A 26116-nucleotide genomic window follows, 5' to 3' on the forward strand; every position below is an offset into this window, starting at 1 on the left:
GAGTTAACGAACTAGAATAGAAATCTGTGACCTGCATGGTTCACAGAGCTCTGCAGCAGGTGCATTAACACACTGATCACACCTGGATTTGAACATTTGACCTAACAGCTCCACACATAATTGTTTTTGCACCATTAACACACTAAGGTATCATTGTGAGAACTGGAGCTTCACTTCTACAGATGCCCCTACTTCTTCCTTATCCCTTTCTCTTTCACTGTCCCTTACTCCTTCCCCACCCTTGCCTCCTTCTGGACCTGCTCCTCCACTACCCTCTGCCTGGAAGCCTCTCTACATTTAGTGGTGTGTCGTGTGCAAGTGTCAGGTGCTTTGATTTTAGATGGGGTCCGAGAAGCAGTATTGGAGCGGTTTCCTCTCCAGCCCTGCCATTAATGCGGTTCTAGCTTCACGTACCCACCACAATGCTTTTTCTCACCTGTGCATTCGGAATCAGGCTGTGTTGTCTGCAGTGAACTAAGAGACATATTTACAAGGAGTGACGCATCACTGCATTACGACAATGATACATCAATAAAACTTGGTCTGCGCTACGACAAAATCCAGCGAGATGGATGCGCCGTATCTATGGTATGGGGCATCATCTCGCAAGCTCCCAAGGTTCATCAGAAATTCTGATGCATAGGTGGAAAGGATGCCGCAACGCATCTGCCCCAAAGGTGGAGCATTGCTGAAGTTGGCCTTACAACAGATGCAACTACCGCAATGTGTCAGAAAACAGAGACAATGCGTCTGTTCTGACTGACGCAAGTAGCCTAATGTGTGGGGACCAATGTAATAGAGTGTGATATGGTGAAAAACTCATCCTGGACTCTATTACATTGGTCCTGGATGTAAAGCATACAAGTATGTAGTATGGCTATGTGTCACATTACAGTGGGCATAGTCTACTTATGTGTACAAGGAAACTTAAGTAGTGTGACATATTGAGTGAAACATTGATGTGAGTGGATTCAAGTAATTGATGTAACGTAAAGTGACATTTCCTGTATTACCTACCTTATGTGTGTACTTACCTTTTGTAGTTTGGAGTATGATTGGCTAGACTTGGGAACCCATTCCTTTATGTATATGTGGCATTCCTGGCCTGTCCCTTACATGGAGTACACACCGTCACATTGACTTGCTGCAGGGCATGATGAAATTATAGGTGCCATGGTCCCAGGTTGTTCAAGGGGTACATATAGCTACTCAAGGTACACATTTCCGAGAAGAGAGTCACCGCACACCCAATTAGGAGGGGTGTCCACAGGTCATCGAACATCAGAAGCAAGAGTCCTCACATGCTTCATCATAGGGTAATGCTCCTCATCAAGCCAGTGCTGCAATGCCTGACGGGCCCCGGGGAGGGGGCTCTTTGCTGGAGATCTTTTGATCAAGATAGCCAAAGAGGACCAGAAGAAGTGCAATTAAAATTGACTATAGGCTCCCGAGTGGACTATTTTAATAAGAACAAATAGCTGGGAACCTATGTCAAAATTAAAACCAAGAGAGAAAATATATGATATAATATCCAAATTTTCCTCTGTGGTCTGGAAAAGAAAGGAAAAACCTGAGGGCTCCCTGACTAATGACTCTTAAAGCAGGGAAACGCAAACCTGTGCGAGACCCATAATCTACATTACAGAGATCACAGTGAACATGCTTCTCACCCTATTAGTCCCTACGGATCTGGTGGCAATTCTTCAGGACTTAAGAAACCTAGTCCTCACTAAGAAGGTGGAAATACTCAAGTAAATAGGGTATACCTAATTAGTAAATTGAGAAGGAATTACCCAGTGATGGTAATGACTCTACTAGTTTCTGGAACGGGCCCCTTGGGAATACATGGATGCTACTACTCCCCTGCAGCCAAAGTTTGCACTTGTTGGGGTAGCTGCGATTAGACCTACCCGTCATCCAAGGACCCTATCTGTTGAAGCTTTAGAGAGGGTGTACACAGGACCAGTACATTCCTCCCTAGCTCCCTTGTTTGGCACTCCTGGTCAAGGGGTACTACAACATAACTGTGACATGTGTAGACCTACTACTAGTTGAGAGGATGTGATTTATTTACTGATTACAGTGTAGCAGGCCTACGGAAAGTTAGGCATCAGCCTAGATTCATCACTTTGTAAATATGGAGTACTGAATATGCCACCTGAGTGTCAAAAACAATGATGCAACGGTGGCGCAACCACCTTGTAAATACGCCCCTAAAAGTGGTACAGGCCTTTGTGCAAGTCTAAAAATAATTTCAGTAAATTACTCCAGTGCCATCATACTAAGGATAAAAGTGGGGTGAGGCAGGATGTGGAAACCGCCAACTTTTTTATCTCCTGAAAGGGCTTTGTTTACGAGCATGACAATCTGCTTAGACCTAATATATTAACACATGATAGACTAAACGTACAACAGCAATTGGGAAAAGTTTGCAGTCTGATTTGTACACAATAGCACAGGAATGTTATAAGTTAAAAAGCTTGCCTTTTGTCACAAAGTCAGTAGTTTTGTTTCCTAGAGTGAAAAGGTTTTTGAATCCTCACTAACAAAAATAACTGCCATTAAATGGGGAGCAGGAGCAGCACCAGCTTCACATGCCCACAGGGCAGTGCCAGCCCCCACCCTCCACAAATGTGCACCTAAACTCCATCCTATCGGCTTCGGCCTTATGTGGGCCCTAACACTAACTAACGCTAACTTTAACCCTCACTCCTACTAACCACAAGACTAACCCCTACCCAAACTAGCCATAACCCTAACTCTAATCTTAACTTCTCTATCTTTAACCCCTCCCTGTACCTTGTAAAAACATAATCAGGGCATGACTACCATTGATGCAGCAGGTACAGTAGTGCCGAAGCCTAGAGCCCTGAAAGGAGAGGGGCATTGAACCCTGACAATACTGTATTTTACCCAACGGCAGTGAAAGGGACTATTTTCTTTACTTGCCTAAGGGCCCATGGCCTCCTTGCTAAGCTACCGAAATTAATGCGTTAAAGCGTAAAATATAAATAAGCAACAATCTTCTTTGTTTAAAAGATCTCTTTTTATTGTGTTTAGAGCTCATTTATAATCTACCTGGGCTAAGGGCTGCCTTACGTTCCCTTCCAGCAACTTCAGCTTGAATCTCTTACCTTGTGTTCATCACTTAGTTTTTGAAAACCTGTCATTTTGTGTCCCTGGCAATGTCCCTAATCTGTCTCTACTTCTAGTCTACCCCTTCCTCTTACCATATTATTTTGTAAGCTTGAAGGAATTTATTTTCTCAGCAGCAATGGTTTTTCTTAGCAGTATCTGATTTTCTTCATTAAAACGAGACAGGGTTTACCTTTTGTTCTTGAGCGTTTCTCTGTCTGGGGTTCAATTTTAGTGAACTTGTAAAAGAGCTCTAGCAACTACACTGAGACCATCAACTTGTTACACCCTAGACACAGGCAGCCATTGAGTGCAGTTCTTGTTCAGGACTGATCTACAGTCTGGGGGGATAGGTGCCTGCTGCATCGATGTGCGTGTACAATGCCACTAACTTGCTAGATTTCAATAAGATGCATTGAAAAGACTGGTGGGGCCACCTACATGTAAAGTATGTATGGTATATAGACATACATATTACCTACTGGCAGTTGCACGCACATACAAAACCATAGAAATTTAACAGTTATATAGTTATACTTATCTCAAGAAACTATAATTTGTGCCCTAAGGTAACTATAACGCGCGTCCTCACCATGCACAGTTTTCTCATCAATAATTTTATTGCAAATGTTACGGTGATATTATCAATGATGTCATAGAAAATGTCATGAGTGATGTAATATGTGGGTTAATTAGCATTGCATAGGGAGGGCATGAGTTATATTTACTTGAGACAAGTATAACTGTAACTGTTGAATTTCTATGGTTTTGTGAAGGGCCGGCTCCTTCTACTTCCCGAGGTGCCCACCCTTGGGAGATGGTTGTTTGCTTTTGCTTGGCAAAAGCAATCACTCCGCTTCCAGCAAGCTGGCGCTGTAAAAATGCTCCTGCTTGCTGGAAGCGGAGATTTCATCTCTTTCCCTACCCGCAGACATGCAGGCAGGGAAAGAGAAGAAAGTATTGCTCCTGCACGCAGGGATCTTCATTTCCAGCTGCTTGCGAGAGCAATGCCAGTTCCTGCAGGAGGTGGAGAGCTGGCTGAGACCACAGGGCCTTTAGGCTCCACTCCGCGGGCCCCCACAATTAAAATAGAAAATAATGAAAATGTAGGGCAGGATTAATTCCAGCACAAAGCTCATTTTACAGCAATTAAATCTCAACGGGAACAACTTTCAGATAAAAACAAAGCAGGACCTCAAATTAAAGCTCCTCTTCTATAAAGTATGATTCATCCTAACTTTGTGTGCATGACCAAAGCAAAACAAGTGTGTTTTCTCTGCATTTCCACCATGAAATGATATCTGTACACCTTAAGGAGGTGCTTGTATACTTGCTTTTTTTTAAGAGCAATATCTCATGTAACAACTGTGACAACTGGGTTCTTTCTTGCTATCTGTTGCTGAGACCAGATATCATGTTATCCCTTTTAAAAACATACAAGTATAAAATGGCCTAGAAGCCCCACCCTTTTGGCCTTGTCCCATATACATTAGTGATATGCAAAGGCTTCTCCCATTTTCCAAGGAAGATGGACAGCTTACTACAAGGACCCCACCAAAAGCATTATCCGCTGATTTTGCAGATGTGTTCTTGATGCACAAGAATATGATCACATCTCCACCAAACAAAGAGGCCCTTCATGAGTGCTGTGGGGTAGGCTGCAGGGCCTGGCTGTATGCCAGGCTCTGCGGGCAAGCCGCACATGCCTGAAGGCTGTACGTGGCATGGGGTTGGGTAATTATAGGGGATGGCCGCTGGACCTATAGCCAACCCCCACTGCGGGTTGGGTGGTTATAGAGGGTTGGCCGCAGGGCCTGGCCTTAGGCCAGCCCCTGCAGCTAATGCTGTGGCCAGGCCCTGTGGTCATCCCTGCCGCACATGGCCAAAGGTTGTGCGCGGCAGTGGTTGGACTAACGTAAAGTAATAAAAAAACTTTACGTTAAAAAAACATAGAAATTCACTGAAAAAAACTTAGGTTACAGGGACATTATAGCTAGGAAATAGATTTTTTTTTAAACATTGAAATTCACTTAAATAACCAAAGGTTACAGGGACGTTATAATTAGGTTCAGAATTTACTCACAGAAGACCATAGAAATTCAGCAGTTTTAGTTATGGTTATCTCAAGTAACTATAACTCGCGCCCTAAGGTAACTATAACTTGTGCCTTTACCATGCACTGCTAATTACCCCAGATATTAGAGCACTCATGACACCTTTTATAGCATCATTGATAATGTCACTGTAACATTTGCCGTAACATTATTGATGAGAAAACCGTGCACGGCGGGAGAGCGAGTTATAATCTTAGTCCTCTGTTCTAAAGTAAAGAAAAAATATATATAAGGGGGCAAGGTAGAGATAACCTGCCCCACTAGGCCCATTGTGGGGGACCCAGCAGAATCCTGTGGGACTCCCGAAGGATTGCAAAAAAAAAAAAATGGCAGCCACCATTTTGCTACAAATATATATGGTGACGGGGGCATCAGTTGAGCACCTCCAGCCAATTTGAGGTGACAGGGACCCCATCCCTGGGTCAAATGTAGTATTTTAGGGGAGGGAGTGCGCGGCCCCTCTCCCCGAGACCCATTATGTCTTGGGGACCCCATACTCTTTTATAGAGTAATGTGTACAAAAAGAAGCTTAGATTATGTCATCAATTATGTTATATGAAATGTCATCAGTGATGTCATAAATGATAACATAGAACATCATGAGTGATGTAATATGTGAGTTCATAAGCAGTGCATTGTGGGAGTGCTTGTTATATTTAGTTCTGATAACTATAACTGGTGAATTTCTGTATTTATGTTTAGTTCAAAACTTTAATGTTGTCCCTGTCGTTACTTTGACCTTTGATTTTTTCAGTGACTATCTATCTATATATATATATATATAGATATATATATATATATCAACAGTAGGTAGGTATAGTTAGGATCTAGTTTCCATAGGTAAACCATTTTTTTGGTTTGCCTATAAATATGGCGCCGTTTAATGAATCTTCACAAAACTTTCAAAACTAGCGCAACTGTCAGTTCAGCTGCTGTGTTGACAGTTTTGGGGTGATTTGTCAAGCAGGGGCCAAGGAAAATGGGGGGGTGCCAAAATGCCTTTTCCCCATGCAATTTCACATAGGGATTTTGAACATGACTACAGTCCGAACTGCTGGACGGACCTACACCAAATTCGTCAGAAAGGTATTTCTTGGTCCAGAAAGATCCCTTTTTGTAATTTGGTGTGAATCTGTTCAGTAGTTGTCAAGATATTAAAAGAAAAACAAATTTGTATAAATAGAGGCTCGAACCATTTGAGACTCCATCCGATCTTGTGAATAGCGCTGATTGACTGCCAACACTTCAACCAGGAAGTGTTGGCAGCCATTTTGAGACTCGTTCTCAGCTGAGTCCCAAACAAACAGATTTAAAAAAACCAGAAAAGGGGTCAGGAATACCCTGACCCTCAGGCCTAGTGCTGGCTGGACCAAAAAGCATTTTTTTCATGTTTGTGGTGAAAATCACAGTACATTTGTGAATGCTCGTAAAATTTTCCTGCAATTGTTAACAATTTAGCTCCGTCATGGTCCAGGCTCCGGGGGCATGCGGAATTAATAAAAAAAGGAGGTGGGCACATAGGGCCCCCTTTTAGGGCGGCTCTTTTGAGCCCTGGAAACCACCACCTCCCCAGTGTGTTTTACAAATATTAGAGGGAGGCTGTGCGTCCACCCTCCATTGAACTCTTAGGAGCCCTGGGGACCACCAATTCCCCGGGGCTTGATTATTTTTTAAGGTGGAGGAGAAGGCCGACTGAACCCTCCTCCTCTTGCTGATGGCAGCCCACAGGACCGCCACCTCCCCGGGGCTAAAGTTAAAACTTTGAAGGGGGGCTGAGCAGACACCCCCCTGGGCTCTGGGGACCACCACTTCCTGGGGGCCTATAAAATACTTAAAACTGGGAGATCTGTGTGCCCCCCACCTCCCTGGCCATATATGGCCCCGGGTACCACCACCTCCCCGGGGCACACCCTGTTATATTAAAGGAGAGGGGATGTGCTGCCCCCCTGCTGGAGCCACCAATGGCCTTAGGGTCAGCCAACCCCCAGGGCTGGCTCCTGCTATCTCCCAAGGTGCACACCCTTGGGAGATAGCTGTTTGCTTTTGCTTGGCGGGAGGTGTGACAGTTCCTGCCAAGTGAGAGCAAACACTAACTGCTGGAGCTGTAAAACTGCTTCTGCTCGCTGGGAGTGGAGTTTTCATCTGTTTCCCTGCCCGATGAAGGTTAGAGGGGCATTACACACGCACACACAAATTCTGTTAACTACTATAATGCATATATGCAGAAAAGCAGCACTTTATTCACAGCCACACTACTAATTATCCAACTCAAACTACAGGAAATCAGATTCCAGACTGCAATAGAATCATCACAGCCAGGTTGTGAAAATAACAGCAACTGCAAAGCAATGCTAATAGCATAGCATGGGCTATGCAAATTTCTATCACACAACACTATAAGGCGACTTACTGTGCCCAGATAGGACACTACGCTTTGATTGTAGAATTTAGGCTACACCTCTGCATCTAAAGGATTGCTTTATCTGTTTGGAGGCCTTGAGATACACAGAATTTGTGACTAGTGTAGTGTGTATACCATTTAAATTCCTGAATATACCTAGGAGGACCTTCCCTTGATGTAAACAGAGTGTTATTTTTTCCAAAACAAATAATATACTGTTATTGCAAGGACAACGGAAAAGCTTTTTTTGTGGATTACGTAATTGTTACTTTTAATTTATACTTTGTGCTGCCAAACAAAATATTTTATACGGACACCTATCTAGCTTCAAGGTTGACTAAGACCCAAAACCTGAAATACTCTTATCCATTACAACTACAAGAATAAGATGATGTTAAGGCCGTGATGCAAGACATAACAAACGTCCAAATGTATAGAAGCCCCCTGCTTCAATGACAAACGAATTTACTGTCATGTGATTGTGTACCAGTTCATTCGTAAAGTCTGTAGCTCTTCTACGGGTACTACATGGTTCATGTCCTAGATTTCTGGGAATTATCAATTGAAAGAATAATTGCCAAATATGAAGAATATACCCTGTATTGTAAACAAAAAAAAAAGTCATGTTATTCCTAAAAAGCACTTCTAAATCTCATTTTCTTGCAGGGGTAGTTGCTTGATATTAGTTGGATTCAGCTGACTTATAATAAACATTCACAGGGGCTGGAAGTGAAAGACAGTTCATAGTTCACATATTTTAATTTTATTCCGGGTATATGACAATGTTTGGTGTGTGTTATAATCACACTGCAAAGCAATAAATGAATACATATCACGTGCAATATATTACAATGGAAATAGTGAAAGCCTGTTGGGAAACACAGGACCAGCCAATAAGGGAGGATTCTGCGGTATCTAGGTGTCGGGACAAAGGCTGCATTGTTCTGTCAGAGGACTCCGGGGCAACCGGGATGCTTACTTGTATTGAGAGATGCTCAGTTGGGATACTCCCAGCAGCTGTTGAAGTCGGATAGGTTTTGGAGTTGACTTCAGTACTTGTGATGGTGGCTTTGTGCAGCAGGTGGAGCCACAGTGACCTTAGGTAGGCCCAAAAGACAGAGGCTGATGGGTCTTTCAGAGCTGAGGCTGGAATAGAGGCATTGCTAAGAGGTTCGGAGGCTGGCCTGCATCTTCAGGGCCTCAACCCACATGGCCTGTAATCGTGACCATATCAATGGAGTCGTGAGTATCCTCTTTGACAGATAGATAGATGGATAGATGGATAGATGGATAGATAGATAGATAGATAGATAGATAGATAGATAGATAGATAGATAGATAGATAGATAGATTGATTGATTGGTGGCTATATGTATACATATAGAGTTTCGTATAGATTAGTTGTGCCCACCTCTTTACTGCAACCGCTAAACAACTTGGGCAGTTTTTATATTCCTCAACTCTGTAAGGCAGATGCCACACTCTATCCTTCCATGCGCCTCATTTGAGCTGTTGCCGTGAGCACAGTACCACATTGGGACCTAGTAACATAGGTAGGATATATAGGTGATGCATGATAGTCTATGATCAAATACGGGTGTGGACCATTGATACATAGTGACAATCATATTGTGACACCTTCTCGTGTCTTCCTTTTGTACTGCCTTCTGCAATGATTATGCATTAAATGTAATATATGAAAGATCATTTTATTGCTAGGTACTAAAGATGAGTTTCTTGTAAATGGGAGTGCCTTTCTATGTGTGTCTAAACACAAAGTTATCTTATTGGTGCTGTACTTTAGCTTGTTCTCTACTGTCTCCTATTGGTGGAGCCACTCTCTGGCCCCTCAAAAGCGAGCTCACATGCATTTCACTTCAAAATGATAAGGGAAACGCGGCCCGTCAGCCTCACTTGCTCAACACTACTAAGGGTGCATGGGCGTTATGTTTGAACATAAAAAAAGCTGTATATTTCTGATGTTTATGTCTGTAGACGTGGAAGGTAGGGGATGGTGTATGGGATTTAAAGGATTAGAGACTCTGACAAGGGGGTAAGGTCATCTGTTTGTTTCTGGAACAGGGTTATGTCCATGGACGTCGACCCACCAAAGTGCCAGCGGTGGTAGCAGACATCATGCACTGTTAGAACCGTAATGACATCACAAGCCTTACTGTTTGATCAAACCCTTCAATAGGTTTTTATGTGCTGTGGAAAATTCGGAAAGTAAATTGGCTCATATACATAATTCCTTTTTGCCCTCTCCTTCAAGACCCCTAAACCAGGGCTAAGGAAGGCCGTGTCAGGGAGGCTGAAGGGCAGCAAGGGATAGGATGTCCATGGATAAGTCTTCTGTCATTTGGGAAAGGGGTTTGAGTGCCCTGAATGGTGCATACCCACTCTGAGATTTGCTTTAATCAATGTGGGTTGAGGATAAGGTATTTGTGATGGTGTTTAATTACTCTTGAATATGGTTTAAATAATGTACTATGGATTTAAGTTCTTTGCGATGGGGTTTAACCACTCTGGGGTTTGGTAGAATTAGAGTAGTTTTGGGGTAAACACTTTGGGATGGGATTTAAGTACTAGAGAATGTTGTTTTAGGGCAATAACTGGGGAACAATTGTTCAGGAACGGTGTTTGTGCACTTTGGGAGGAAGTACTCTAGGGTGGAGTTTAAGTTGTCTGGGTGATGTGTAAATATTTTGGGGTGGGCTTGAAATGTAACTGAGATGTATGTTATATTTTCTGACCGTACAATTTCTAACTGAACTTCCTGACAATTGTCTTCCCAGATTGGAGCTTCCTTATTCGCCAGTAGTGAAGGGTCAGGGCTCTTCATTGGCCTGGCTGGCACGGGAGCCGCTGGAGGGATCGCTGTGGCCGGCTTCGAGTGGAATGTAAGAGTCAATGGGTTTGTGAAAAAGCAATTGGTGATTGAATGGTTGGACCCACAGTGCCTACTGTAAGGGTGTTAAGGCATCAAGGGCCTGATTACAACCTTGGCAGATGGGATACTCTGTCACAAATGTGACGGATATCCCGTCCGCAGTATTACAAGTTCCATTATATCCTGACAACCACTGTCACCCCCAGTATGCCATCCGCTAAGGTTGTAATAGGGCCCTAAGTGTTACAGTTCAAATAATACTCAGCATGCCATAACTTCAACAGCTGTCCTTTAGAAAGTAGAAAACCAACTAGGAAAACACAACCAGATTTTTTTTGTTTTGTTATGTTTTCTGTTTTTCCACATTAACGCATGGCCATAGTGCCATCACAACAGTGGGTTGCAGCGTTATATAGCTCTGTGTTGTAATCTCCTTCTTTTCAACAACGGGACATTTTTAAAAATCGTGATAAAATGCGCCTTTTTTCCTTTCTGTGTAGAGATATTGTAATGGTACCCCCCCCTCTCTACCCTATCAATGGAACAACCCTTAGAACATTGGTGGAGTTCTATTTGAGTCTGTTGGCACTGGTGTGAGGCGTCACTGAGAGGATTTGACAATGTTCATTTTCAGGAATAAACCACTTCCTTTATTAAAAGATCAGTCCTCACATTCACTTATTCAGTATTCCCACACGCCGTTCAAACTTCTTCAAAGCAAGTACACAAAATAGGAGACTTATGAAAGTCCCGCAAACATACTCTAAGACTGGAGTTAGCAACGTTTACAGCAAATATGAATGCTCATTTTCTTAGGTGGAGAAGTGTGGCACAATGGTTAGAGTGGCAGACCCTGATGCAGAGATATGGCAGGGGACCAGGGTTCAATTCTCACCTTGGTGGGTCTTGGGCTCAATTCCCTTGGACCAGATAATTCTCACCTCAGTGCCTAATCTAATTAATGGGGCCCACTCTGTAAATCTGGGCAATAGCTTGTTTAATCTCCACAACGGCCCTCACAGCGCTTGGATGCCTGGCTTCACCCTGGGGCTGTCCAGGAGTGGATGCCTCACAGGGAAAAGCCAGGAGAGATTCTACAGCGGTATGCGTACAGTTCCTTGAGACCCTAACGGGCGAGTAGTGTGCTATACAAGTGCGAAGTTTACAGTTTAGACACTCTCACCAGATATTCAACAAAAAAAGTAAGGAATTAGACTAATTAGAAAATACCAACTTCCATATATATGTATATATTACCTAGTGGCGGTTGCCACTTAGTAGTTTTAGTTAGGCCTTTTTTTTTTTAGCATAGATGGAGCACTTTGGTCCGATTGACGAATCTTCATGAAATTTTCAAAATTCATACTTTGGTCAGTTCATCTGCTTTTTAGGAAGTATCAAGCTGATCTGTCATGCGGGGGCCGGGAAAAAGGGGGGGGGGGGGGCTCCAAAACACGTTTTCCCCATTCTATGTCAATGGGATTTTTCAAAATTTTGAACATGACTAGAGGTCCTGAAACACTCCCTTTGTGATTTGGTGTAAATCCGTTCAGTAGTTTAGGAGAAATTAGAGTTTAAAAAATATAAATATACAGGTACACGGATCCTCCGTGGATCCGACTCTCCCCGTGCAGCTATCTGATTGACTGTCAACACTTTAACCAGGAAGAGTTGGTAGCCATCTTGAGACTCGGCTTCAGCTGTGTCCCAGAAAAGAAGTACAAGAAAAAGAAAAGGGGCCAGGGTGGGAACGCCCTGTCCCCTTAGCTGTGATGCTAGTGTCCCAGGGGAACCCCACCAGGGTTTAAAAGCATTTCTTTTTAAAACGCTGGAAAAATCTGAAGATCCGGATCTGCAGATTTTTCCAATGTTTAAAAGAAACAGGTGGTTTCCCGCCATTTTCATGAAGCCCCTGGGTGGGCCATGTCCTGGGGAGTAAGCAAAAAATAAGGAGGGGACTTACAAGGCCCTTCTCCTGGGCTTGCCAAAGCCCCGGGGACCGCCACCTCCCCCGGGCGAAAATTTAGATGTGTTGTGTGGGGGGTTTGGCACAGCCCCCCTGCAGCCTCAGGACTGCCACCTCCCCAGGGTGAAGATTCTGTTTTGTGTGGGGGTGTTACGTGGGCCCCCTTGCAGCCCCGGGGACCACCACCTTCCTGAGGTAAATGTAATATTGTATGCAGGTTGTGGACTGCTCCCCGCAGCCCCAGGGACCGCCACCTCCCCGAGGCAAATGGAATATGATATGTGGGGGGGCACGTGGCCCCTGTAGCCCCGCGGACCACCACCTCCCAGGGGCAAATTTTTTAAAACAGATAGGGGTTCTGTTTTGGACCACCACCTTCCCAGGGCCGGCTCCTGCTATGTCCCGGGATGCCCAAACCTGGGACATAGCTGTTTGCTCTGACTTGGCAGGAGTTTTGAGAGCTCCCATCAAGTCAGAACAAACACTCCGCTCACAGTGAGGAGAGCTGTCAAACTGCTCTCCCTTACTGCGAGTGAAGGTTTTCTCTGTTTCCCTGCCTGCGGAGATGCAGGCAGGAAAACAGAGGAAACAATGCTCTCACAGAGAGGGAGATGCTAAAGCACTCACTCTCTGACAGTAATGCTGGCTCCCACAGGAGGTGGGGAGCCGACTGGGACCTCGAGGGCCTTCAGGCTCCCACCGAGGTCCCCAACTTTGTGACTGGGTGCTCTGGGGGGCACCCAGGTCACATGGCCGGGCCCCAAGGGATGGGGCTCCAGGACCGAGATCGGTCCTGGGGAGGGGGGCCACGTGGCCCTCCCCCCACGAAAAAATTAGGCTTGTCCCTGGGGGATGGAGTCCCCGGGGCCGAGATCGGCCCTAAGGTAACTATAACTCGCAACTTGTGCCCTCGTCATACACTGCTTATTACCCCTCAAATTACAGCACTCATTTAATCTTTGATAACATAATTGATAATGTCGCTGTAACATCTGCAGTAAAATTATAGATCACATACCTGGATGGTGGGGGCACGAGTTATAGTTACCTTAGCGCACAAGTTATAGTTACTTGAAATAACTCTAACTATAACAAGTGAATTTCTATTGTTTTGTGCATTTAAAATGTGAGCCTAACTATAACGTTCCTGTAACCTTTGCGTTTTTAATTATATTTCTCTGTTTTTTTAATTCTATTTCCTAACTATAACGTCCCTGTAACCTTTGTTTTTTTTCAGTGAAAATGTGTATGAAGGATTATTTACACAGACTGATATAATTTGAGGTTTAAAAGGTTGGGGATGTAATGCACTAGTACAAGATGAATTAAATCGGCATTATATGGTTTATTGAAATACAATCATCGACATATAAAGATGATGAATAGCATTAAAAATTGTAACACGCATTAGCTATAGAATTGTTAGCGGTTTATGGCATATATGTTGCATTATATATTTTGGAAATGTTTATTACACATCTTCTTTTGTTATTTATACCGATGTGAAGATACAATGCAGTTTACGTATGTGGAATATTTTGTAACCATCTGTATTCGTGATGTGATGTTATGGGATATAATTATTTATTACTGTAAATAGTATTATATTTTTGGATATTTAGATATGCATCGTTATTTCGAAAAGTATAGTTTTGAACATTTCAGCCCGTTTAAATGTGAGGTTTTAAAGCACATATGGTGATCGCACGGAAGTTAGGTTACAAATGAATCCATATATATATATATATATATATATATATATATATATATATATATATATCAACATATCCTTAGTACCTAGACTCTCCACAGTGTCATTTGTCTCGATTAGCAGGCAGGGGCATAGTCTGGGTGTCATGTGCAAGCACAGGAAATGGTCCTCAGGTCACTATTAAAATAAAACTATGAATAGGGGGGACCTCATTCTACCCGTTTTACCTCATTTGTCTCTGATCCTTAACTCCTGTACTCATTCTGTCACGTTTTTCCTCCTCTCCTCTTTTCTATCTTTCACTCTCTCATTTTATTTCGTTCATTTCATTGCCTCCATTTCTTCCTTATCTTTTACTTTTTCCGTACCTACCCCTCCTCTCAATGTTCATCGAAGAGGAAACACAATTTCAGGCCCCAGGCAGAATCTGTTTGAAAAATTCAGAAAGGGCAACCTCTAACATAACTGCAACCTAGTGCAGGGCTGACTCGCCCCCCCCCCCCCCCTCCTCTGGGCCCTGGTGCCACTGCACTGGCTGCACCACTGGTAGCTAGAACCCTCCACGCAGAGTGTTTGATTGGTGGTCCCCGGTGGTTGAGAGCCTGTAAGGCGCCATGACTATGACCTTCCTTAGCTCCAATTGTGCGTACACTTTCCCAGTCTCAGTCTTCCTGTCAGACCGCCGATGTCTCGGTGTCCCAGGGCAGTGTTCTGTGTCCCAGTGTCAGAGACTCCTTAATCTCTCACTAACAGTCCTAGTGGTAGAGTCTTTCACGGTGACTAGGTATCCTTTGCACCATTGCCAGGGTCTCCACTGTCACAGTGACCAGCTATCCTTTGCTCCAGCACCAGAGTCTCCACTGTCCCTGTAGGCCCCATCAGAGTTTCAAGGTCTCCCTTGTTCCAATACTTGGGTATCCTTTTCTGAAAGTCACCTCCCCAACCCCCATTGCTAGGGTCTCCAATGTCCCATTGTCAGTATCTTCCGTGTACAAGCATCAGACTTTTCACTGTCACAGAGACTAGGTATCCTTTGCTCCAGTGCCAGAGACTCCCCTCACCACACGCCAGGGTCTCCTCGTCCCAGAGTCACGGTCTAGCCTGTTCCAGTGTCAGGGTCACTTCGGTCACGGTGACTAGTTTTTTGTTTATTCCAGTGTCAGCTATGCCCCTCTCGTAGATAGTGTCTTCCCTGCTCTATTGTCAGGGTCTCCTCTGTCTCATTGGAAGGGTGTCCATTGTGGCAGTCACTAGGTATCATTTGCTCAAGTGCCAGAGTCTCCCCTGTCTCACTATCAGGGTCTCCCCTGTTCCAATGATAAGGCCTTCCCTATCCCAGAGTTTTGGTCTCCCCTGTCCCAGTGCCAGTGTCTCCTCTGTCACTGTGACTAGGTATCATTTTCTCCATTTTGTGTGTTTTCCATATTCCATTGTCACGGTCTGTCCTGTCCAGTTGTCCGGTCCTCCCTGGCACAGTGACTAGGTATCCTTTGATCCAGTGACAGAGTTTTCTCTATCCAAGTGCTATGAACTCACGTGCCCCAATGTTAAGGTTTCACCTGTCCGTTGCTAGGGTTTTACCTGACCCACTGCCAGGGTCTTCTCATCCCACTACCAAGGCCTTCCTGCCATGTTATCAGGGTTTCACCACTGTCAGGATCTCACCTGTCACAGTGACTAGACACCCTTTACTCCAATGTCAGGGTCTCTCCTTGCATAGTTAGGGTCTCCTCTGTCCCTGTAACAGAGTCTCACCTATCATCATTTTTTACACTAGTTCGGAGCTTTGCTGAATTAGTGTAAAACATGTTGTCGCTAATCCTGCAAAGCCCATTGAGGCCCATTGTAAACAACTATATGCCTCCTTTTAACACCTGCTCTGAGCAGACCTTAAAAGTACCGAAAAAAATGATGCAAAGAAATCTCTTAGATTTGTTTGCACCATTTTTTCGCCCCTCCCCCCCCCCCCCTTCCCCCTAACGGGGGAATACCCTCTTTGCATACATTTTGCCTGATGTAAGCATAATGTAGCAGAAAGGGTTAACAAGTTGCGCAATGCATGCATTGCCACGTTGTAAATTTGGTGCTGTGATTTTGGCCTCGTTGGGCCACATTAACATAAAGAAATGAGGCTAATGTGGTACAAGAAGGCGCTAGGGGCTTTTACATCTGCCCCTTTATCTCCTACATACATTCAGACAGAAAACAATTATTTTGCTACCTTTTCCCCCAACACTGGCAATCTTGTTTACTTGCAATAAACAACATTTGTTCCTGTGATGCATATAAACAGTATTTGAGCATGCCCATGTTTACATGCTTTAGCATATTAAAGACAGACCAATTAACTTTGCAATGTTTGTCTATGCCATTACTAGTTTGATGTACCATTCTTGGGGATGTGGGCAGTTTTTGCGGTGAAAAAGTGGGGTGAAAGGGGTTATTGAGAATATTGTGCTCGTTTTGTTTTATTGTTCGTACCCTAGAGCATAGGATTGAGGCTGTACACTAGCAAGCACATTTTTTTCATTTTAATCATGGTGAACTAGTGGAGAGCAGAGATGTGAGAAATAGGCCTCAGAAGATTGTGAGTAGTGAGATGATGTGGTTTATGGGTGTGGAGATGCTGTGTGCTTCTTTGTGAGTGGGAATATGCTACAACTTGTATGGGAAGAAGGGAAGCAGGACCATAGCCTGTTAGGGTCCCAGCAGAGGCAACCTGAGATCACATATGTCCTCACACTTGACACATTTGGCCCTATGCTTACTCACCAGGAATGGACACACTGGAAGGGGCCTTAACATTAGTTGGATTGTGGTCTTGTGCTCTCTTCCCAAGCGTAGCTAGTGGCCAGCAGATGTGCCAGAGCATTGGTGTAACAAAGGCCCCACAACCCTCGCGGTTCGGGGGTCCACCAAGCTCCAGGGACCTCCCTAAGGACCCAGTGCTTCTGAGAGCTTCTGAGTAAGTCAGAAGGGGGGCCCTCCATGTACTTTGTGGGGGACCCTATTAACGTTTTGTTACGCCACTGTGTCAGAGAACACATATTCACACCTATAACCTAAAATTGTGTGCAATTTATTGTCTAACTGCACGAAAGAGATGCTGAATACTTTTTAACTGGGCACATAGTTAGGGGAGCAGTCACAACTTGTGTGCTCAGAAACAATGCTATGTCGTTTTGGGTCAAATTTACAACAAAATGAGTATTTGCCTCTAGAGAAAAATAAGCATTTGCAATACAATAGATCTCGCATTTGCTTAAGTTAGAGCTATTGGCATTGTAAATTCACAACTGGACTTTTCTTACCACATACGTAGGTCAACCCTGCCTCATAATTTTGTCTTTTCATGCCATATAATTCCAGTGGCCCTGCATATAACTAAAAGCACTTCTATTTACCTTCTTCCTCTATCTGCAGCAAAAAAAAAATGAAAATGTTGCCAATTAGCATCCTAATTTCAATCTGCCATGCTAATTCCAATAGAATGCCACTTTCACCACCCCACCATCAGACTTGCTGGCTGGCTAACGCAATTCCCCCAGAAAAGACACAAGACAGCCATAGAGGAGAAATAAATTAGAAGGGTCACCCAAACATATCAAGCGTGCAGTCGTAGAGTAATTAGGATGGTAAATTGGCCTGAATTATGGCCACTATTGTAAAAACCATAATTGTAAAAAAGAAGCGATTATTAAAACATATACAATTATCATATAAACCATTATCAGAAATAAACATTTGGCATTAGACTGTAATGCTCAAAACAGCCCCCAGAGAGCACCATAATAAAAATATCATTCATAAGAAACATGGTCATGTAACCATATTGTTAATCCATAGAGCGCAGAACCCATGAAAAAACAGGAAAGAGTAATGTACTGAAACCATATACTTAGACTCTAGAGAGAGTTTTAGGGCTAGCAGGTCTACTACAATGATATTACAAACAAGGCCTTTAAAACAAAACTTCTCACAGCAGTAAAACAAAAGTTTTAGCCATGAGAGAGTTTAAAAAATAATAAAGGGTGGTAGTAGTTATTATTTTGGAGTCCCCACGAACATAGTGTGGGGACCCAGAGATGATGTAGACAGAAAGAGCACAATGTAGTCAAGGTTTTTAGGGTGGTCCCATTGTCCTATGGCACCACAGGCTGAGTCATGAGCAAAATAGTTTTGTAAAAGTAATGCACTGCAAAGCATTATGAGGCACGTTTCTGTGCCATGAATATTTTAGTATGTCGCTATGACTGTAATCCTTAAAACAGACCAGGAGCACACCAAAATGAAAATAGCGTTTGTGAGAAACTTGGTCATGTAACTATACAGTTAGCCCCTAGAGGGCATAATCACACAAAAAGAAAATGGCAATAAATAATGCACTGTTATCATATATTTAGCCTGTAGAAGATATAGGCCCAGATTTATACCTTTTTATCGCCGCATTTATGCCGCTTTTTGATGCAAAAACGGCACAAACTTACAAATTACAATCGTATTTTGCAAGTTTGCGCCGCTTTTGCATCAAAAAATGACGCAAATGTGGCGCAAAAAAAGTATAAATATGGGCCATAGTGCATTACATAGTTTCAGGAATAGCATGCCTACACAATGATATTATAAACAAGGCACAGAAAACACAAGATATTCCCAGCTATAAAACAAAAGGTCCAACCATAACAGCACTTAAAAAAAAAGACACTGAATGGTGGGAAGGGTTTTTATTTTAGGGTTTCCACTAACCATGTATGGGGACCCAGAGATGACCTAGACAGAAAGAGCATGTTGTGTTGAATGTTTTGTAGCTTTCAGGAACAGGCAGACTTGAATTGGAAAACCCAATTTTTCAATACTATTTTGACATTTTACTGGGACATACCCCATTTTTACTATGTTTTGTGCTTTCAGTCTCCTTCCAGTTAGTGACCAAAATGGGTGAGAAACCAATGCTGGATCCCAGAAAGCTAAACGTTTCTGAAAAGTAGACAAACTTCTGAATTCAGCAAGGGGTCATTTGTGTAGATCCTACAAGTGTTTCCTACAGAACATGACAGCTGAAATAAAAAAATATTGAAATTGAGCTGAAAAAACAACCATTTTTCTCCAACCGTTTTACTCTGTAACTTTTTCCTGCGATTTCAGATTTTTGAAAGCAATATACTGTTACGTCAGCTGGACTCTTCTGGTTGCGGGGATATATAGGGCTTGTAGGTTCATCAAGACCTCTAGGTACCCAGAGCCAATAAATGAGCTGCACCTTGCAATGGGTTTTTATTCTATACCGGGTATACAGCAATCAAGAAAATCTTTATATTTCCAAAATGGCCACAAGATAAGGTGTTGAGAAGCAGTGGTTATTTGCACATCTCTGAATTCGAGGGTGCCCATACTAGCATGAGAATTACAGGGCATTTCTCAAATAGACGTCTTTTTTTACACATTGCCTTACATTTGGAAGGAAAAAATGTAGAGAAAGACAAGGGGCAATAACACTTGTTTTGCTATTCTGTGTTTCCCCAAGTCTACCGATAAAAATGGTACCTCACTTGTGTGGGTAGGCCTAGCGCCCACGAAAGGAATTGGCTCAAAACACAACGTGGACACATCACATTTTTTCACAGAAAACAGAGGTGTTTTTTGCAAAGTGCCTACCTGTGAATTTTGGCCTCTAGCTCAGTCGGCACCTGGGGAAACCTAGCAAACCAGTGCATTTTTGAAAAATGGACACCTAGGGGAATCCAAGATGGATGGGGTGACTTGTGAGGATCTGACCAGGTTCTGTACCCATAATCCTTTGCAAACCTCAACATTTTACCAAAAAAACACTTTTTCCTCTCATTTCGGTGACAGAAAGTTCTGGAATCTGAGAGGAGCCACAAATTTCCTTCCACCCAGCATTTCCCCAAGTCTCCTGATAAAAATGGTACCTCACTTGTGTGGGTAGGCCTAGCGCCCAAGAAAGGAAATGGCCCAAAACACAACGTGGACACATCACATTTTTTCACAGAAAACAGAGGTGTTTTTTACAAAGTGCCTACCTGTGGATTTTGGCCTCTGGCTCAGCCGGCACCTGGGGAAACCTAGCAAACCAGTACATTTTTGAAGACTAGATACCTAGGGGAATCCAAGATGGGGTGACTTGTGGGGCTCTGACCAGGTTCTGTTACCCAGAATCATTTTCAAACCTTAAAATTTGGGCAAAAAAACAAACACCAGTTCCTCTCATTTCGGTGACAGAAAGTTCTGGAATCTGAGAGGAGCCACCAATTTCCTTCCACCCAGCGTTCCCCCAAGTCTCCCGATAAAAATGGTACCTCACTTGTGTGGGTAGTCCTAGCGCCCACGAAAGGAAATGCCCCAAAACAGTATCTGGACACATCAAAATGATCAAATACAAAACTACCTGTTTTTGCAGGGGGGAACCTGCCTTTTTGGTCCTGGGCTCAGCAGCCCTCTAGGGAAACCTACCAAACCCAGACATTTCTGAAAACTAGACTCCTGAGGGAGGCCAGTGAGGTGTGACTTGCATGGATCCCCCAATGTTTTCTTACCCAGAATCTTCACCAAACCTCAAATTTAGCTAAGAAATCACATTTATCCCACATTTCTGTGTGGGATCACCGCAGTGGGACACATTTCATACCACCCAATGTTCTACCCTCAGTCTCCTGGTAAAAAAGATACCTCATTTGTGTAGGTGGGCCAAGTGCTTGTAAAAGGGAAGAGCCAAAAACATGTCAATATTGAGGGGGAACAAACGGGGTCCAAAAGGGCAGTTTGCAAAAAAACATTTTTAGGCTGACAAGTGCAGTAGAATTTTTATCGATATACAGTAGATGAGACAATGCTGGGTGGTAGGAATTTTGTGGATTCCTGCAGATTCCAGAAGGTTCCATCACAAAAACGTGGGAAAAATGTGTGACTTCCAGCAAAGTTGGAGGTTTGCAGGGGATTGTGGGTACAAAAATGGTGCGGGTGCATGTGAAACACACCACCCTGGAATCACCCAGATGTTTAGTTTTCAGATGTGTCTAGGTCTTGTGGATTTTTCTACATGGCAGCGTCCCAAAGTCCATAAAGTGCAGCCCTCACCATTCCAAGTGGGACGATTTTGAATGTAAGCCAAGTTCTCATCGCCCAAATGTAAAACTAAAACCCCAAATAATCAAATGTCTTCTTGCTTGCTGTGGGATAAGATGTTTTAGAGGGCAGGGGAGAGCTGAAAGACTGTTACCCCCTTCAGTTGAGGTGGGGGCGTAACCAGGCCCATACTGGTTGGTAGCCACCACTCCAATATATATATTTTTTTAATTCCCTGGCATCTAGTAGACATTCTGCACCCCCGGGGTGTGGATCAGGAGTAATTGCCCCATCTGCCCACTAGTGGGCAGAACAACTTTGGCCCCATTTATTTGGGGTGGGGGTATGGCCATACCCCCACCCTCTTATTTTTGGAAAAAAAACTTCCCTGGCCTCTGGTGGGCTTTCTGCCCCCCCTTGGGGCAGATGGGCCTTCCAAAAATAGGCCCATCTGCCCCCAATGGGGGGCAGATATGGCCAACAGTAATGTGCCCCCATGGGGAGCTACCCTTACCCAAGAGGCTGCCTACCTAAAGAAAACACATGCATACACACACACACTGGTGCCTAAGTGGTTTCTGCCCCCATGGGGGCAGATTGGCCTAACAAAAATTGCCCGCTCTGCCCCCAAGGGGGGCAGAAATGGTCTAAATACAATTTGCCCCCCAGGGGAGCGACCCTTGCCTAATGGGTCTCTAAAAAAAAAAAAACACAAAAAAAAATACTCAAACAAATATGTCCTGGCACCTAGAGGTTACCGCCCCCCCTGGGGGCAGATCTGCCTAATAACAATAGGCCGATCTGCCCCCGGGGGGGGGGGGCAGAAATGGCCTAAAAGAAATTTGCCCCCCCCAATCCCCGTTGGGGAGCGACCCTTGCCTACGGGGTCGCTCCCCTTGTGTGACATTGGCGCAAAAAAAAAATCCCCAGTGTCTAGTGGTTTCTGCCCCCCTTGGGGGCAGATTGACCTCAAATCGGCCAATCTGCCCCCCAGGGGAGCGACAATTGCCTAATGGGTCGCTCCCCATCTCTAAAAAAAACAAACAAACACAAAAAAAAAACACACACAAAAATAAGCCCTGGCACCTAGAGGTTACTGCCCCCCCGGGGGCAGATCTGCCTAATAACAATAGGCCGATCTGCCCCCAGGGGGGGCCACAATGGCCTAAAATAAATTTGCCCCCCCAATCCCCCCTGGGGAGCGACCCTTGCCTACGGGGTCGCTCCCCTTGCGTGACATTGGCGCAAAAAAAAAGATCCCCGGTGCCTAGTGGTTTCTGCCCCCCTTGGGGGCAGATTGACCTAAAATCGGCCGATCTGCCAGAAATGGCCTAAATACAATTTGCCCCTCCAGGGGAGCGACCCTTGCCTAAGGGGTCACCCAACATCTGTAAAACAACAACAACAAAAAATCCCCGGTGCCTAGTGGTTTCTGCCCCCCTTGGGGACAGATCAGCCTAAGTAAAATAGGCTGATCTGCCCCCCAGGGGGGCAGAAATGGCCTAAAATAAATTTGCCCCCCAGGGGAACGACCCTTGCCTAAGGGGTCGCTCCCCTTGCGTGAAATTCACGAAGAAAAAAAAACTCCCTGGTGTCTAGTGGTTTCTGTCCCCCTTGGGGGCAGATTGGCCTTATAAAAATAGGCCAATCTGCCCCCAAGGGGGGTAGAAATGGCCTAAATATAATTTGCCCCCTAGGGGAGCGACCCTTGCCTAAGGGGTCACTCCTGACCTAAAAAACAAACAAACAAAACAAAAGAAAGATCCCTGGTGCCTTAAGGTTTCTGCCCCCGGGGGGGCAGAAAAGGCCTTTAAAAAAATGCCCCCCTGGGAGCGACCCTTGCTCAAGGGGTCGCTCCCTCATGCCAATTTCCTAAAAAAAAGTAAATCCCTTGTGTCTAGTGGGCGTTTTAGCAGCCGGATTGCTTGCAATCCGGCTGCTAAAATGCTCAGAGAGACTTTAAAGGGAAGGAAATTGCTTTGCATTTCTCTTCCGATCGTGCTGGAAGCTGAGCGTCCAGCGCGATGGGAGGAGGCCTCTGTGATTGTCAGCGCGCGATCGCGCGCTGTAGGAAAGTACCATCTTGCCTGGCATGTTACCCCCATATTTCACTGTATATATGTTGTTTTAGTGTATGTGTCACTGGGACCCTGCCAGCCAGGGCCACAGTGCTCATAAGTGTGCCCTGTATGTGTTCCCTGTGTGATGACTAACTGTCTCACTGAGGCTCTGCTAACCAGAACTTCAGTGGTTATGCTCTCTCTGCTTTCCAAATTGTCACTAACAGGCTAGTGACCAATTTCACCAATTCACATTGGCATACTGGAACACCCGTATAATTCCCTAGTATATGGTACTAAGGTACCCAGGGTATTGGGGTTCCAGGAGATCCCTATGGGCTGCAGCATTTCTTTTGCCACCCATAGGGAGCTCTGACAATTCTTACACAGGCCTGCCACTGCAGCCTGAGTGAAATAACGTCCACGTTATTTCACAGCCATTTACCACTGCACTTAAGTAACTTATAAGTCACCTATATGTCTAACCTTTACCTGGTAAAGGTTGGGTGCTAAGTTACTTAGTGTGTGGGCACCATGGCACTAGCCAAGGTGCCCCCACATCGTTCAGGGCATATTCCCCGGACTTTGTGAGTACGGGGACACCATTTCACGTGTGCACTATACATAGGTCACTACCTATGTATAGCATCACAATGGTAACTCCGAACATGGCCATGTAACATGTCTAAGATCATGGAATTGTCACCCCAATGCCATTCTGGCATTGGGGAGACAATTCCATGATCCCCGAGTCTCTAGCACAGACCCGGGTACTGCCAAACTACCTTTCCCGGTGTTTCGCTGCTGCTGCTGCCAACCCCTCAGACAGGTTTCTGCCCTCCTGGGGTCCAGCCAGGCTTGGCCCAGGAAGGCAGAACAAAGGACTTCCTCAGAGAGAGGGTGTTACACCCTCTCCCTTTGGAAAAAGGTGTCAGGCTGGGGAGGAGTAGCCTCCCCCAGCCTCTGGAAATGCTTTGATGGGCACAGATGGTGCCCATCTCTGCATAAGCCAGTCTACAACGGTTCAGGGATCCCCCAGCTCTGCTCTGGCGCGAAACTGGACAAAGGAAAGGGGAGTGACTACTCCCCTGACCTGCACCTCCCAGGGGAGGTGCCCAGAGCTCCTCCAGTGTGCTCCAGACCTCTGCCATCTTGGAAACAGAGGTGCTGCTGGCACACTGGACTGCTCTGAGTGGCCAGTGCCAGCAGGTGACATCACAGACTCCTTCTGATAGGCTCTTACCTGTGATGCTAGCCTATCCTCCTTCCTAGGTAGCCAAACCTCCTTTTCTGGCTATTTAGGGTGTCTGCTTTGGGGAATTCTTTAGATAACGAATGCAAGAGCTCATCAGAGTTCCTCTGCATCTCTCTCTTCACCTTCTGCCAAAGGATCGACCGCTGACTGCTCAGGACGCCTGCAAAACCGCAACAAAGTAGCAAAGACGACTACTGCAACCTTGTATCGCTGATCCTGCCGCCTTCTCGACTGTTTTCCTGGTGGTGCATGCTGTGGGGGTGGTCTGCCTCCTCTCTGCACTAGGAGCTATGAAGAAATCTCCAGTGGGACGACGGAATCCTCCCCCTGCAACCGCAGGCAACAAAAGACTGCATCACCGGTCCTCTGGGTCCCCTCTCAGCACGATGAGCGTGGTCCCTGGAACTCAGCAACTCTGTCCAAGTGACTCCCACAGTCCAGTGACTCTTCAGTCCAAGTTTGGTGGAGGTAAGTCCTTCCCTCCCCACGCTAGACTGCATTGCTGGGTACAGCGTGAATTGCAGCTGCTCTGGCTCCTGTGCACTCTTCCAGGGTTTTTGTGCACAGCGAAGCCTGGGTCCCCGACACTCTAACCTGCAGTGCACAACCTCCTGAGTTGTCCTCCGGCGTCGTGGGATCTCCTTTTGTGACTTCGGGTGAGCTCCGGTTCACTCCTCTTTGTAGTGCCTGTTTTGGCACTTCTGCGGGTGCTGCCTGCTTCTGTGAGGGCTCCCTGCCTTGCTGGGCGCCCCCTCTGTCTCCTCACGTAAGTGGCGACATCCTGGTCCCTCCTGGGCCACAGCAGCATCCAAAAACCCTAACCGTGACCTTTGCAGCTAGCAAGGCTTGTTTGCGGTCTTTCTGCGTGGGAACACCTCTGCAAGCTTCTTCATGACGTGGGACATCCATCCTCCAAAGGGGAAGTTCCTAGTCCTCTTCATTCTTGCAGAATCTACAGCTTCGACCATCCGGTGGCAGCTTCTTTGCACCCTCAGCTGGCATTTCCTGGGCATTTGTCCAATCTCGACTTTGTCTCGACTCTTGGACTTGGTCCCCTTGTTCCACAGGTACTCTCGTCCGGAAATCAACTTTGGTTGCATTGCTGGTGTTGGTCTTCCTTGCAGAATTCCCCTATCACGACTTCTGTGCTCTCTGGGGAATATAGGTGCACTTTACACCTACTTTTCAGGGTCTTGGGGTGGGCTATTTTTCTAACCCTCACTGTTTTCTTACAGTCCCAGCGACCCTCTACGAGTTCACATAGATTTGGGGTCCATACGTTATTCGCATTCCACTTTTGGAGTATATGGTTTGTGGTGCCCCTATACCTATGTGCTCCTATTGCAATATATTGTAACTATACACTGCTTGCATTACTTCCTTTTGCTATTACTGCATATTTTTGGTATTGTGTACATATATCTTGTGTATATTTGGCATCCTCATACTGAGGGTACTCACTGAGATACTTTTGGCACATTGTCATAAAAATAAAGTACCT

General features: G+C 45.0%; 1 protein-coding gene across 3 annotated transcripts in view; it reads left to right on the forward strand.

The window, feature by feature from the left end:
* The window catches only part of SLC5A10 (solute carrier family 5 member 10), a 546087-nt gene that overhangs the window by 69429 nt on the left and 450542 nt on the right, over positions 1 to 26116 (forward strand). For all 3 annotated transcript variants that reach the window (XM_069210113.1, XM_069210111.1, XM_069210112.1), the window contains exon 3: positions 10446 to 10550. In XM_069210113.1, the coding sequence (XP_069066214.1) occupies positions 10446 to 10550 (105 nt within the window). The remainder of the gene's footprint in view (positions 1 to 10445; positions 10551 to 26116) is intronic.

The sequence above is a fragment of the Pleurodeles waltl genome, chromosome 10 (genome assembly GCF_031143425.1).
Source record: "Pleurodeles waltl isolate 20211129_DDA chromosome 10, aPleWal1.hap1.20221129, whole genome shotgun sequence".
Taxonomy (NCBI): domain Eukaryota; kingdom Metazoa; phylum Chordata; class Amphibia; order Caudata; family Salamandridae; genus Pleurodeles; species Pleurodeles waltl.